General features: G+C 45.1%; 1 protein-coding gene across 1 annotated transcript; it reads left to right on the top strand.

The window, feature by feature from the left end:
* Positions 1–566: 566 nt before the first annotated feature.
* Positions 567–13492, top strand: LOC144095395 (sperm-specific sodium:proton exchanger-like). Its single transcript, XM_077629149.1, has 9 exons — positions 567–815; positions 2311–2523; positions 3859–3996; positions 4654–4779; positions 4890–4985; positions 7044–7223; positions 9273–9410; positions 10040–10237; positions 13063–13492. Exons 1-9 carry the CDS (start codon positions 567–569, stop codon positions 13261–13263), a joined length of 1539 nt encoding a protein of 512 aa, XP_077485275.1. The 3' UTR covers positions 13264–13492.

Below are 13492 nucleotides of genomic sequence, written 5' to 3'. Positions count from 1 at the left end.
AAGGTACTTATCAGGCGTCGCTTTTTAACGCGCAGTGCACTTGTGGACTGTTTAAGATACTTCTGCCGGTAGTATTTCGGCACTTAAGCAGTCTCATACCCATAAATTCTGAACAAGCGCATTTTTTCAACAGCAAGTTGTTTTTGAACACAATTTTTTTCTCATAGCATACAATTGATCCTTAACTATATATATATATATATATATATATATATATATATATATATATATATATATATATATATATATATATATATATATATATATATATATATATATATATATATATATATATATATATATATATATATATATATATATATATATATATATATATATATATATATGCATATCCCTTCACGAGACGCTTGTAGTTTCCCGTATTTTTTGTCAAAAACGCACCCCATTGGTTTTCTATAATTCTTAACTACCGTTCCCATCAATATGTCCATAGGTGTCTTACAATATTCCACAGTTGCCTCACAGTTTAAACAGATGTCCCAAAGAGCTGCACTTTGCTTCCCCGGAGCTGCTGCAGTTTCTAGAGAATTCGCAGAAGTCAAGACATGTTCCACGCTAACGTACATTCCTTCACTCGCTGGCGACCGCAGCTGTCAGCGTACGGCCAGAAGGTAGTGAACCTCGACAACTACAACAAGCTGGACCTGATCCTGCTGGCGTCCTGCACAGTGGTCTTCCTGGTCCACGTGCTGATGCGTGTGGTGAAGGCGGGCGCCGCCTACGAGCAGATGCTCAGCATCCTCTTCATCGTCGTCATCTCCGCCCGCTTCACGCACGCCATCAAATACGTCGAGGTGCGCAATGTCACCGCCAGGCGCGCTGTCAACAAGAACCTTCTGTAGAACATTCTGTAAATCTGTACAAACAATAGAACACCTCATTCTAAAATGTGATGGTATCCATCCCGATGTCGATGCAGGTATAGTCACTCTTCCTGAGGCCTTAGGGTTTAGAGATAACAATAGTCATGTAAATAAACCTGCGGTGGAAATTAGCAAAAAGCGATTGGAAGATTGGTAGCTCAAAAGCAGAGCGGTGGCATAAGTATTAAAGTGTAGAAAGACGTATTTTAAATAAAATGGCGAATTTTATTAACAACTTAAACCAGAGTTAAACAAAAATAAAGGAACAAAACTGAGTATGGTGGCGACTACCACTGCCCTGTTTCAAAGGGGACGCTCCTACCTTCCATCCATTCATCCTTACATCTGGGATGTGGATTCTGTGCCTCAATTATTGTATCATAATGTGACAGAAACCTCGCTACAATTCCAGTTCTGTCTTCACATCTCACGTGACGTTTATTGCTTTGTTATTTCTTGCACGATTTTTGGCAGTTTATGTAGGTGTTAAAAAGCTGGAGGCTAGCCTGCTCAGTGGCTATACAATAAATATAATTTAGCATCGTGGCACACTGCAAAACTTTCTCGCGCATAGCTACAACTGTGCATGGATGACTACAAACTTTAATTTCTTAAAGCTTCCCCGACGTTCCACATTGCCAGCTGAATTATTTCTTTAATATAGTGTTTCGTTGAACTCCACGATGCTGTGCACAGCGGGATTTAACTGTGGTAAACAAACGTACACAGTTACTGTTGGACCGCAGAATACATGAGAAGCTTGCGCGGGTGCTGGATAACTGCGTTGACGAAGAAATATAGATACTCTCAATCCTTGTTGTGTAGATGGCTTGGCATCTGTTTAAAATTAGAAATTTCGGCAAAAGTTTGGCTTTGGACCACAATACGTGATGTGGGTGCATAATAATATTAATTGGTTTCTGGGGAAAGGAAATGGCGCAGTATCTGTCCCGTGTATCGTTGGACACCTGAACCGCGCTGTAAGGGAAGGGATAAAGGAAGGAGTGAAAAATTAAAGGAAGAAAGAGGTGCCGTAGTGGAGGGCTCCGGAATAATTTCGACCACCTGGGGATCTTTAACGTGCACTGACATCGCACAGCACACGGACGCCTTGGCGTTTTTATGCGGGTGCATAAAAAAATATTTCTGAGCGCACAAGAAATGCAGCGCACTGAAATGACGGAAAGCCATCAGGGTATGTGCATGCTTCACCCGCTGGAGTTATCAGCTGAGTGAACTGAATAGCGAAAAAATTGAACAATAGCTCTTTCGCGGATACCACGAAATATTGTTCAGAACTGTGCAGCGATGCAGTCAGGCGCGTCATTTTGATTCGGTCGTCGGATGCTTTTGTATAGAGCGGATATGTGGCGCGCTGGTATTTGGACGACCAGTTCACGCGGGCTGCTGCGCCCATTCAACGCAGCTGCTCCTGGTCCAATGCGCGGATCTGATCCACCGGTACCTGGACGCCGTGATCTACTCGGCGTACGAAGCGGGTCACGCCATCGTCACCGGCGAAGAGGAGGTGCAGAGGAACGTGTGGAAGTTCGTGGACTCTGCCGACATCGCCATGGAGATCCGCGGCCGAGCCACGCTCAACCGCCTGCTCGTCCTCCAGAAGCTCGCCGAACTCCAGGTGAGGACACATAGATAGTCCTGTCGGAGCGCTCCGCATAAGCCCACATGCGGAATCGCTGCAATACGAAGTCTGTGTGACGTTGAAACTTTAAGCAAACCGATACGCTTCCTACGTGCTTTCTGTATGGCCTCCGCATGATGTTTCTTGCGTCATATGGAGTCCGTATCTAATCTTAGCTTTTGGTATGTGTTGAGCGCACAGCTTGTTTAAACTCCGTATATACTTCGTACTGCCTTATAAAAATTTCTTTAGATAGTCTATAGACTCTCCCTAGACTTGTGTCTATTATAAAGTCTATAGACTATATTGAAAAACTCTAGAGAGCAGTCTATATACAATACAAACCCTATAGACAGTCTATAGACAATCTGTAGATTTATGGCCATGCAGTTTTAGTAGACTTTTTCTATGCGCTCTCAATAGGCTATGAATAGACGAGAAAAAATATCTATAGGAATGCAACATGGCCTATAAGAAGTCTATAGACAGTCTATAGACCATTTTTGTAAGGGTGGTAACAAAAAGAACCTATACAAGCCGCACAGAAAGTATATAAAATTGAAGGGATTTTCATATTGATCGTCTCAATAGAGCACTGAGTCCAAGCAATTGGAGTCTTTCGAAATGTGATTCAGAGCGCGAAAGATTGCACTTGTATTTCGATCCATAACTACGCCTATCACATTGTTTAGAGCTACTTTGGTCTTGTTGTTGCATAGCACGGGTCGGCAGCTGGGATAGACGAGGCCAAAGATCACCATAAAATAACCAATTCATTTCATTTCATTTACTTCGGTCCATTTACGAGGAAATGGAAGAGGCCAAGCTGGTTGGCAGCTTGAGTGGTTCCTGGCCCCTTTACATATTGGCAGATGGGTGGCAAGAACACTTTTGCAAAAAAAAAACTGGTTACATGTATCGCGATGATTTAAATGATTGCTTTTAGAAGAGAGATGAGCTCCGATGGTGTTAAGGTTGAGATGTCAATTCCAGCTTCTAAATAATAATTTAGTAGTAGTGGCAGGGTGTTTGCTATGTTTTGATGGCGGTAATTTTTTTCCGGAGGCAGGAATGAATTATTTTTCAGCGCTGCGTGTGTCATACGTGGACATGTTCTTTTTTAGGCTAGCTATATTTGTTATCACATTGCTAGTATTTTTTAGGTGGAAGTAGTAGGTGCGTAACAGAGTTGGTATGTAGAGAAGATGGCTTTTTGATATGTTGTACTTGGTGAAAAGGTGTTCGGTGTATGAGGTATAGGGCATGTTTGCAATATCACGTATTATTTTCACAGAGAGGATGTTGATAAGTGCACCATTTTCTTCCACGCAGTCCCAGTTCCCGGGAATAATGGTTTCTTTCCGGAGTCGCCAGGCCAGCAGCACGATCCTGAACGACCTGTCCAAACAGATCACGGAGATGCAGCGCGACGGCGTCCTCGACTCTGAGGACTTCAAGAACCTGCGCCAGGTGAGGCGACCGACGTGGCTGCCTGCAACTTGAGCAAAGCTTACTGGCTTCGCAGTTGTTTAGCGACAAAACTTTCAGTCGTTCCAACTAGTGCATACATTTGATATGAGTACCCCCTATCCCAGGAAGCGAAACTGGAGCTTCTGTGGTTCTCATGTTAGAAAATCAGGCACCATATTCGTAGTAGGCGGGTCACGCTCCACGTGATAATTATGACCATATCGTCAGCACAAGGATATTTATATCTACTTACTTACAGACTAAGCATTTAATCAGCTTGAGTGACGCAGTCACATGGCGAACTAATTGCGATTATGGTTTAGTGTTCTGGCTCACCGCATCTGAGCACGGAGAGAGTGAATCAGCCCTGCCTGCGACGGCGACTGGGTCTCGTTGGAGCAGGAATGAAAAAAAAAGCGCTCGTTCGTTTAGAACTGTCCGCAATGCTGAGTGGTACACGCTAATATCCCCAATCGATCGAAATCATTGCTTAACTGTCCACTGATCGGCGGTGTGCTTGTTAGCTGCTGCCCGGGTTTCTGCCCATAAATATGACGTTGTTTTTTGCGTAGAGAACATCGAGATAGAGCCTTAAGCCTACCCGTCTAGCGAACACGCTGCTCACACGTGGCCAACGTGGCCCTCTTTGTTCCGCAGGCCATACGGAGTCGGCACATGAGCATTTTGGCCGCCGCGCGTAGCTTGCCAACCAGCTACAAACCGATCGCCATGCTCCGGGTCATCCCGTGGATCAACTCGGACAGCATTCGCCAGTTTTTAGCGGTAAATGAGCGGCGCGAGTCGAGCGTGCGTTACGAGCCCCCCGTTTCGTTTGCTATGTTGCCGCCAGTGCGGTGCTACAGTGCGAAGCTTTGCACGCTATCCTCTTTCAGATAAGAATCCGGCCGGTGTCCTTCGCTCCAACCGAAGTCATCGTGGAGCGCGAGGAAGAAAATCCCATCATACTGACGTATTCCGGCATATTAAAAGTACGTGGAAGATAACGCCGTCTTCATATTTATCGTGGAAACTGGGTGTCTCGTATAAGCCCCTCTTTCGATCCAGTCTAGACGAGGCGATGTTTTTCCTTTATAACAAAGCAAGCGTCATGCCAACATTGCTTCAAATATATGAAACCAGGCAAGAGAGATAGAACTTCAAAACATCACAAATACAAAGATGACAAGAAAAGCCCCTTGGCCCTGCGATTAGCACCTTTTCAGACTTTTAGCACTACCAGACGTTTATAACCCAGAATTGGGCAGCATGATAGCCTTAGCTGCCTAAGCGCGAAGAGACAAGCGAAGATTAGCGTAAGAGAAAGCAACAGTTCAGGTTCGTTCCTGGCAGCGAAAGCGTGTTTTTTCTGCTCACATATATACCAGCTCATTTTTCAGAGAAAATGAGCTGAAGTGCTTGTCGTACAGCAGTGCCCTAAATCAAGTTATTTTACATTGTGCCAGCATGTTGGAATGGACGCGTCGTGAATTGATGGAAACACTCAGAGTACTCCCAGGAGAAAGTGCTCGCAACACTGCAAAGAAAAAAATGGACTGTCAACGAACGTAAATCTCTGCTCGTGCTTCGCAGCGCAAACTCTATTCCTTTATTGTTTTGATTTGCATACTAAAGTAGGTAGTAAACAAACACTGCGTCGACAGGCAGATAGACATTCGAAACAGTTTGAAACATTGCGCCAAAATAACAGGTTAAATGTTTGACTAAAATTTAACTTCCTTAAGCGTTGATGTGCGTATGCAGTACATCCCAGGTCGGCCGATTTCTGACGAACTTAAACGATAATTAAGTTTTGAAATCTTACAATTATTAGAACTTTATAGAGTCTAAACTGGGTAAGCTGTTCGAGGAAGCCTTAACCACCTTCACTACAGCCGGTGCTTGTAAAATTAGTTGATTTGATAGCGCTGATCAGAAATGTGCAGAAACGGTGTACCGAAGTAATTCTCAGCAGATTACTCACCAGCACACACAGCGGAACTAAAAAGTCACGGACAGGCTGCGCCAAAGGTTCTGAAGGTTGTTTCCGATGTCTCTAATTTCGGTATGCCGAAGCCATTTTCGTTTTGCCAAAGCAAGGATGTTCAATGGGGCAAGCTATTTCCATCATTTCATCGTCTCTTTTCCTTTTGTAGTGTTCTGATTCCTGGTCCTATTCATCAGTCTCTTCACGGTCATTTCTTTAAGGGAGGACACTGGTCTTAAATCTATTTTCCTTATTTTTGGTCCAATCCTAATGAAACTGTATTAACTTGCTGAGTTTTTATACTGATTTCAAATATGAATTGCTTTCTATATTAATTTGTTAGTTCCTAAGATAATTTATTTTAGTTAGTCATATATTAGTATTTCAGTACAAAAAATAATGGCTGAATAAAAATAATTAACCCATGGCTACTTAGTATGGGGAGTGAAGAGTGCAATAATCAAAGCAGTTTTTTCATTTTACTCTCATTAGTAATTTTACAGCACTTAGAATAGCTGCATTCAAAGTGTGAATATCATGCATAGATAAACATTGCAAAATTATAAATTCTTGATGCATGATTGAACAATTGTGCTTATATTATTGCATACATTGTGCCTTCAGGTTCCCTTAGTAAACAATATGACATGTCTTTCTGTCCTAGATGCTGAGATATTGACATACTAAGACAGCCAGGTGTCCAAAATTTTCTTGGTGTTAATCGCCTCTCCTGTACAAATTGAGCCCACACAGTGATCTAAATTTAATATTATGGTCAAAATGCAAATTTCATGGAGGAGAAAACTGTTAGAGTTGAAGAAAAATAGCTATAGGCTCCGAAAATGTCATTACAAAATTGATTTCTGGGTCATTTTTTGGTCCCAAAAACCAGTGTCCCCCCTCAAGCATTGCATTCATATCATAACACTGTGTGGTCCAGTTACATTAGTCAGGTTGCCACTTCGACGCTGAAATCAATTGATCGTCACCATCATCGCCAAAGTCTCTTTTCCGAAGTTATCAGTCAATCCTATACTCACCTATAGCTTCTTGGCGCTCGCAGATTGAGGGAGAGTACGAGGAGCGTGAGGACGGCTCGCTGCCCAACTCGGCGTCGACGCTGTTCTTCTTCAACGAGGGCTACTTCGTCGACTACGTGCCTGCGCCCGCCTGCATCGGCGACCTCGGCCTCGTAACCGAGGAGCCCTCCATCACGCGCGTCATCGCCGAGACGCAGGTCAACGTGAGTACGGCCTCTGATCTGCCGATGCTCAAGCTGACCACGTTGTGCCTAAGACGTGGACGCGGCTGCTTAAACAAGTGATAGCCAAACTAAATTTTCTTCAGAGCGGCTGGTGAATTTTAACTCTGCAATGAAAGCTCAGTTGCCGCTCATCTGAAGGACCCGCCGCGGTGGCTCAGTGGTTAGGGCGCTCGACTACTGATCCGGAGTTCCCGGGTTCGAACCCGACTGCGGCGGCTGCGTTTCTATGGAGGAAAAACGCTAAAGGCGCCCGTGTGCTGTGCGATGTCAGTGCACGCTAAAAATCCCCAGGTGGTCGAAATTATTCCGGAGCCCTCCACTACGGCACCTCTTCTCCCTTTCTTCTTTCACTCCCTCCTTTATCCCTTCCCTTACGGCGTGGTTCAGGTGTCCAACGATATATGAGACAGATACTGCGCCATTTCCTTTCCCCAAAAACCAATTATTATTATCATCTGAAGGCGTTCACTGGCATCTGTCCACCTGTGAAAGTCTCTGTAGGCAACTTAGAAGTCTCCTGCGTTTTCATGCGTTAGCAACAGCTCAAGGAGACGTAGGTTTCAAAGTTGCATTGTTGTATATAAATTTGTTTTTGGGCTATGATCTAAGCTCGGACATTATGGAGTGGACTGGCTGCAGTTAACCAACAAAAAAAAATTGGCGGTGGTTTAACTCTGGTTAAACCTGTAGTGACGCGATAGCTACAGCTGGCCGAGTGGAGCCACGGCGCCGCGCCGCCGGCAGCTGCTCCGCACCACGTGACCAACCATGTGACAGCGTGGCGGCGCAGTTACAGGGTGGCAGCGCAGCCACAGGGTAACGGCGCCGCCACGCTGAAGGCTCGAAATGCTACCGTAATGTAACTACCGCTTCAAAAGTTCGACAGTTCAGACGGAAAGTTAAAGAACACTGCAAACAGGCAAGCTTACCCCTAAGTATACAATCCTGGCTAAATGTTTACGAAAGGACCAGTGGTTCATGATGTCTACTGTGCAAACAGAAAGGTTGACTTTCAGTTAAGGTGCTGCAAGTGAATGATGCGTAGCATGATCTATATTACGGATGCTGGCAGAAACCACTGCCGTCCAGTGTTGCGGTAGGATTTCCTATTGCCACTGGCCGCGATGACTGCCGCGGCCTTTTGAAGCAATGAAATTCTAGCAACGACACTAGTTTAGAATGGAAATGGTGAAAGATAGATATTGGTCGTTTACTTTACTACTCCGCTTCCTTGTTCACCAAAGGATTTTTTTTTTCGATGGCATCGCTCATAGCATGCCCCACAGTCTCTTACATGTTTTATAATAATAGCTAAAAAGCGTTCCGGAGCCCCTTTCACTAACAACAGGACTGAGCTAGTGAAGTCTGTCTCACAGTCTTACCCCGACGTAGCAACATTCCCGATCCTTCCTTCAACAAGACTTAGAGCTACTTACGAGAGTCCAGCTTTCAATCACTGCGTATCAAAGGAGTTAAGTGTTTTTTGTGTGTGTGAATGTATTCAAAGTAGGCCACTCTGTTGTCAATGAGACCACTGGTAGACGGGCTGACGTCGGTTTCAGGATTACTCATTCTTTTTTTATCCTTCATGAATTAATCATGGCGTGTGTCGACCATCTAAGACATAGAGCTCCTTGTCTTTATTATGGCTGTTGTTTTTTGCACACGAGCCCTGCACTTGCATCATTTTCTAATCATTTCTAAGTTATTTCATTTGAAATTTTCGTCATCTTTTTGAGGCGCTGGCACCACTTTTTAACCGTTCTTGCAGTCATATTCGTCAGTGTTTAAGTGTTTAAGAGGCATCGTTGACGAATCGTACACATTTTTTCCTTGCTCTTTACAAAAAAGAGGGGCTGTCGCCAGCCTAACCATACGGGCACTTTCTCTTCCTTAATTCTATATGTTATGATAAGTAATCATGTTTTCTTTTCTTGCTGTGCTTACGCCTGCGGGTATTAAAATAATTGGCACAGTGTTAAGTTCTACCAACTCCTGCACTCACTTAATTTTTCGACGCTCTTTCAGGCCTATATGATCCCAAGAGAACGAGTGATTGAAGCTATAGGAATCTTCACGAACACACCGAGTTTTCTATACGACATATGGGCGTACATAGCGAAGAACATCGGTCTCTTGGTGCTTCAAACTCATCCCAAGTACCAGGCAAGTATTCCTTCAAGAAATCACGGAATATTCGCTCTTCAAACTTGTCAGGTCGAAAGTACATCTCACGGCTCATGTGCAAATCCTGTTGTAGCCGTTGGTTAGCACAAGCTTTCAGAAAATTCAAGGTAGTAGCAACCCTTACAAGCAATCTGGAGAATGCTGAACATTGGGCGAGTTTCATTTTTTTTCGAGCGCTATTTTCTTTTGAGCCCCGTCTTCCTCTCTAACTGTATCCTTAGGCTGTCCAGAACGCAGTAGCGAAGAAATCAAACTTTTCAGTTTTATCGCGTCACACCTGCCAACGCGAACACACAGAGGATCTTGCAATATGATCATCATGGTTAGCATTGCAGTGATATTCCACATGTCACTAACTATCCTTACATAGGCAGCAGGGTTGGTTGCCACATTGCAGCCACGTTAAGGCATAGACGCTACAGGTTCACCTTCAGTGGAGTCGCCACGGATCAGTGCGGCCTTAAGATTTATCTTGCGATGTTGCGACAAATTTGACCCTGTTGCATCGAGTCAGTTTAATAATTCTTTGTGGAGTCACAGGGGAGACGTTAGTTTCTGAGATGCTGAGCTGAAAGGCGTCTAAGCGCATACATTTCCGACTTGGCCAGACGTGGCCGCTGGAGAAGATCCAGCGTCGCTTGGACTCATTCCTGATGCCCAACCTGGAGATCGCGACCAAGTTCATACTGACTTCGGACATCCACGACGCCATCCTGATCCAGGGCGTCGCCATCGACAGCGAGACGCAGGAGAGCCTCATCGGCCCGCGCTACGTGCCACGCTCCACCCGCAGGCTCAGCTTCCCGGTGAGCCACCCGCGCTGTACAGACATCAAAACTTTCTTGTTTTTTCAGGGCATCGATGCGCGCGGCATCTGCCTGGTCATGCTTCACAAGAAATGGTTTATATTTGAGCCGTAAGGCTTGCGAATTCCCCTGAAGTTTAACATGGCCTATTCCACGTTGGTGCACGTCGCGTTACTTGCTTTAACGAATCGCTAGTAAGCTAAACTTGCGTGGTGAAGCACGGCAGGCCTTTATAGAAATGCAATGACGGCGGCGACCCAAGCGTTGGCTTTTATTTCCGTTGCCTTTAAGTCGAGAGCAGCTGACTGCAATCCAGATTCAGGGTCCACCGAATGCCGCTGTGCTCGACGGAGACTGGCGATACAATTTGAATGGTTCAGCTGACAAGATGGTGGCCAACGGTTTCATTGGGCCGGTAGCGCTAGTCGCATTGCTTTCCACCATTCTACCTCTCGTAGCCCGAAATATTTCTATCCAGACTGAAATTGACACAGTTCCACAACATGCACTGAATAAGAACGTAGAAACATGCGAGCGTGCAATGCGACATCGGTGAGCTCAAATCGAGCGCTAGGCCAAAAACGCCTTCATTGAATTGCCTTGGCTCTGCACGTGACTGTGAAATGGGCAAAAAGGATGCGTCGAAATTAAAATCCTGCGAAATATAACGTGACGACGCCATGTGTGAAGAGAGCTTATTTACTATTGTGGGAGCAGTTTAAACTGTGAATGCGGTGAGAGTAGTAATGGGTCATTAGAAGTTTTCAGTGCAAAAATAGCATTTCCAGATTTACGACAGAGGTATACTCACTATACTTGGTATACATGCGAAGCAAATAGGCAAATCGTGGAAATTTTAACGCTCTCTCGTAACGATTCAGTAGTGAATTGAAGGTTGTCTTCTCTCTTTCACAAGGTGACATAAGGCGGAAATTAATTTGAGCCTGTCTTTAACCCGCCGCAATCCGTCTTGAATACAGCGTGTACTAGTCTTGTCTGGCTGCAGTCTGTACCGAACGTTGTCGTCCATTGAATGTGGGGTTCTACTGCTGAGAATAAATTCGCGGCTTCAGTTCCCAGTCACGGCAGCCACATTTTCATGGCAACAAAGCGCAAAACAAAATTTGATAACGTGCTTATTGGCACGGCAATGACACGACAATGACATGGCAACAGCACTCGGCACAGCAATGGAAGCTGGGAATGGCACTTTTTTCCACTGTTGGTTCTTCACGAACACTGTTTTTATTGCGCCTATGAGACACGGGGCACACCTCTTACAAAAGGAAAATTGATGCAGCATCGAACCGAGATGCGAAATACTGCTGTGATTAAACAGTGCCCGGTCTTTCTTTACGCGTCAGCACACCAGAGATATCGGATCTCAACGGATGTGCGCAGTCCTTTCATTCGTGCTCTTTTATTCTATGCGGGCGCACTGAAGTGCAAGTGTATGTATAGCCGTCGGCAAAAATCGGCAATCCAAGGTGTTTCCTTCCAAGCCGTGTATTTGGGCTCTTATTGCACCCATGAAAGTCCTAAACCACGGAAGTTCTCGCACTTTCGAGAGGTTTTGAACGCTAGTGATTCACAGCGAACCATATAGCACGGCCTACAATCAAATGTTTTGGTCTTTTTACTCTTGACATAACGTGCACCTAAGTTCCGTCATCCGATATGGGCCATCTTTTTGCAAGCACCTTAACGCAGTGTACACTGAACCTTATCATTACGAGTTTTTCTCTTTTGGCCAGATGTGTACCCCGTGTGTCACAGGCGCAATAAGAACAGTGTCCGTTCCACACTTTTTATTTATTAAGGCGAAAGATTTTTATGGCTAATGAGTGGTGTGGACAGGACGTCTCAAGCTTTCACCCATCCATAGCCACTCCACAATGGAATCCATAGCCACCCAACAAGCCAATGTATAATCCAAAAAGCATGAACTGTAAATGAAGTGAGATAAGAAAAGAAAATTTGGGTCTAGGCAGGAATCGAACCCGGCCGGTGGCGAACGAGAAGGCCGTCCCTACTGAAAAATGTATATAGGTTTGAATGGGTCAGCAAATATGATTATGGCACGTTTTGTTTGGCTTTATAGGATGGACGTCCCAAAGCGGCTCAGTCTATGAGGAACGCTGTAGTGGAGGGCTCCGGATAATTTCGACTACCTGGGGTTCTTAACGAGCACTAACAATGCACAGTACACGGACATTTCACATTTTTCCTCCATCGAAGTGCTACCGTAGCGGACGGGTTCGAACCCATGACTTGCATGCACTGTGTGATGTAAGTGCACGGTAATTAAGCACGGGTAATCGAAGTTATACGGAGCCCTCCCCTAAGGAGTCACTCGAATCGCTTTAGAAGCTTCATCCTGTAATGTTAAACGAAATGTGCCATAATCCTATTTGTCGACCTGTTCAAACCTGTACACATTTTTTAATAGGGGGCGGGGGGGGGGGATGACTCCACTGCGACACGAAGCTGTGATATTCGCAGTTGAATAAAGGCGTGTCTAGTGAATGCAGAGTTGTCTAAGAAGCGTATATGAGCAATTATGAGTATATAAGTTACAGATGACGCAATTAGCCGAGTACAAAAGTCTGTTTTCGGTAATTTTACTTCTTCCTTGGCGTGTCGTAGCGCCATCATGCGGCACTCACTGAAACCTCCTCGCAATGTAAGACGCTGGCCCAGCAGATGGTGCCATAATGCAAGCACAAATGCTTTCGCATTGCTGCACTAGCTTGTCTTAAGCGCCTCCTTGAATTTTTCTTCATTCCTTGCGCGCTGTTCACCAAACTACTGACTTCACTTCGCAGGGCATTTTCCACCACCGCGTCCGACCGGTGCTGATCGTGATGGCGGACAAGCGATACCGCCTGCCCCCTGAGATCGACTGGCTCCAGCGCACCGAAGCAGCCGAGAACAACTACGACGAGTACCTGAAGCAAGAGTTCGGCCAGGACCAGATGTACATTCAGGAAGACATCTCGACCGAATCCGTCCGCCGTACCCACTAATAGGTGGCCATGGCAGCTCGCCTCCTATGCGTCGCGAACAAGTTCCGAGTCGCAAAAGGTGCAGATATGCAGGGAACGGGAGTTATTTTAATGAAGGGGCATCACTTGCGTTCATAACAGAACGTGGCATTTCAACACCCCTTGTTTCTGCTGTTGTTTTGATTCTAATTAGATTTTGATATTCGGGTTTTATTCGCGTTAATTTAGTTGGCGTTACTAGCGTTTACAT

This window comes from Amblyomma americanum, chromosome 6 (assembly GCF_052857255.1).
Source record: "Amblyomma americanum isolate KBUSLIRL-KWMA chromosome 6, ASM5285725v1, whole genome shotgun sequence".
Taxonomy (NCBI): Eukaryota; Metazoa; Arthropoda; class Arachnida; order Ixodida; family Ixodidae; genus Amblyomma; species Amblyomma americanum.
This window is presented reverse-complemented; position numbering and strand designations above follow the sequence as displayed.

What these genes read in the sequence shown, in the direction of transcription:
- LOC144095395 (XM_077629149.1), top strand. Translation starts at nt 567, where the DNA reads ATGTTCCACGCTAACGTACATTCCTTCACTCGCTGGCGACCGCAGCTG. An exon ending in AAACTCATCCCAAGTACCAG is followed by an intron (nt 9,411 to 10,039) that starts GCAAGTATTCCT and finishes CGACTTGGCCAG; the next exon opens with ACGTGGCCGCTGGAGAAGAT. An exon ending in CCCGCAGGCTCAGCTTCCCG is followed by an intron (nt 10,238 to 13,062) that starts GTGAGCCACCCG and finishes TTCACTTCGCAG; the next exon opens with GGCATTTTCCACCACCGCGT.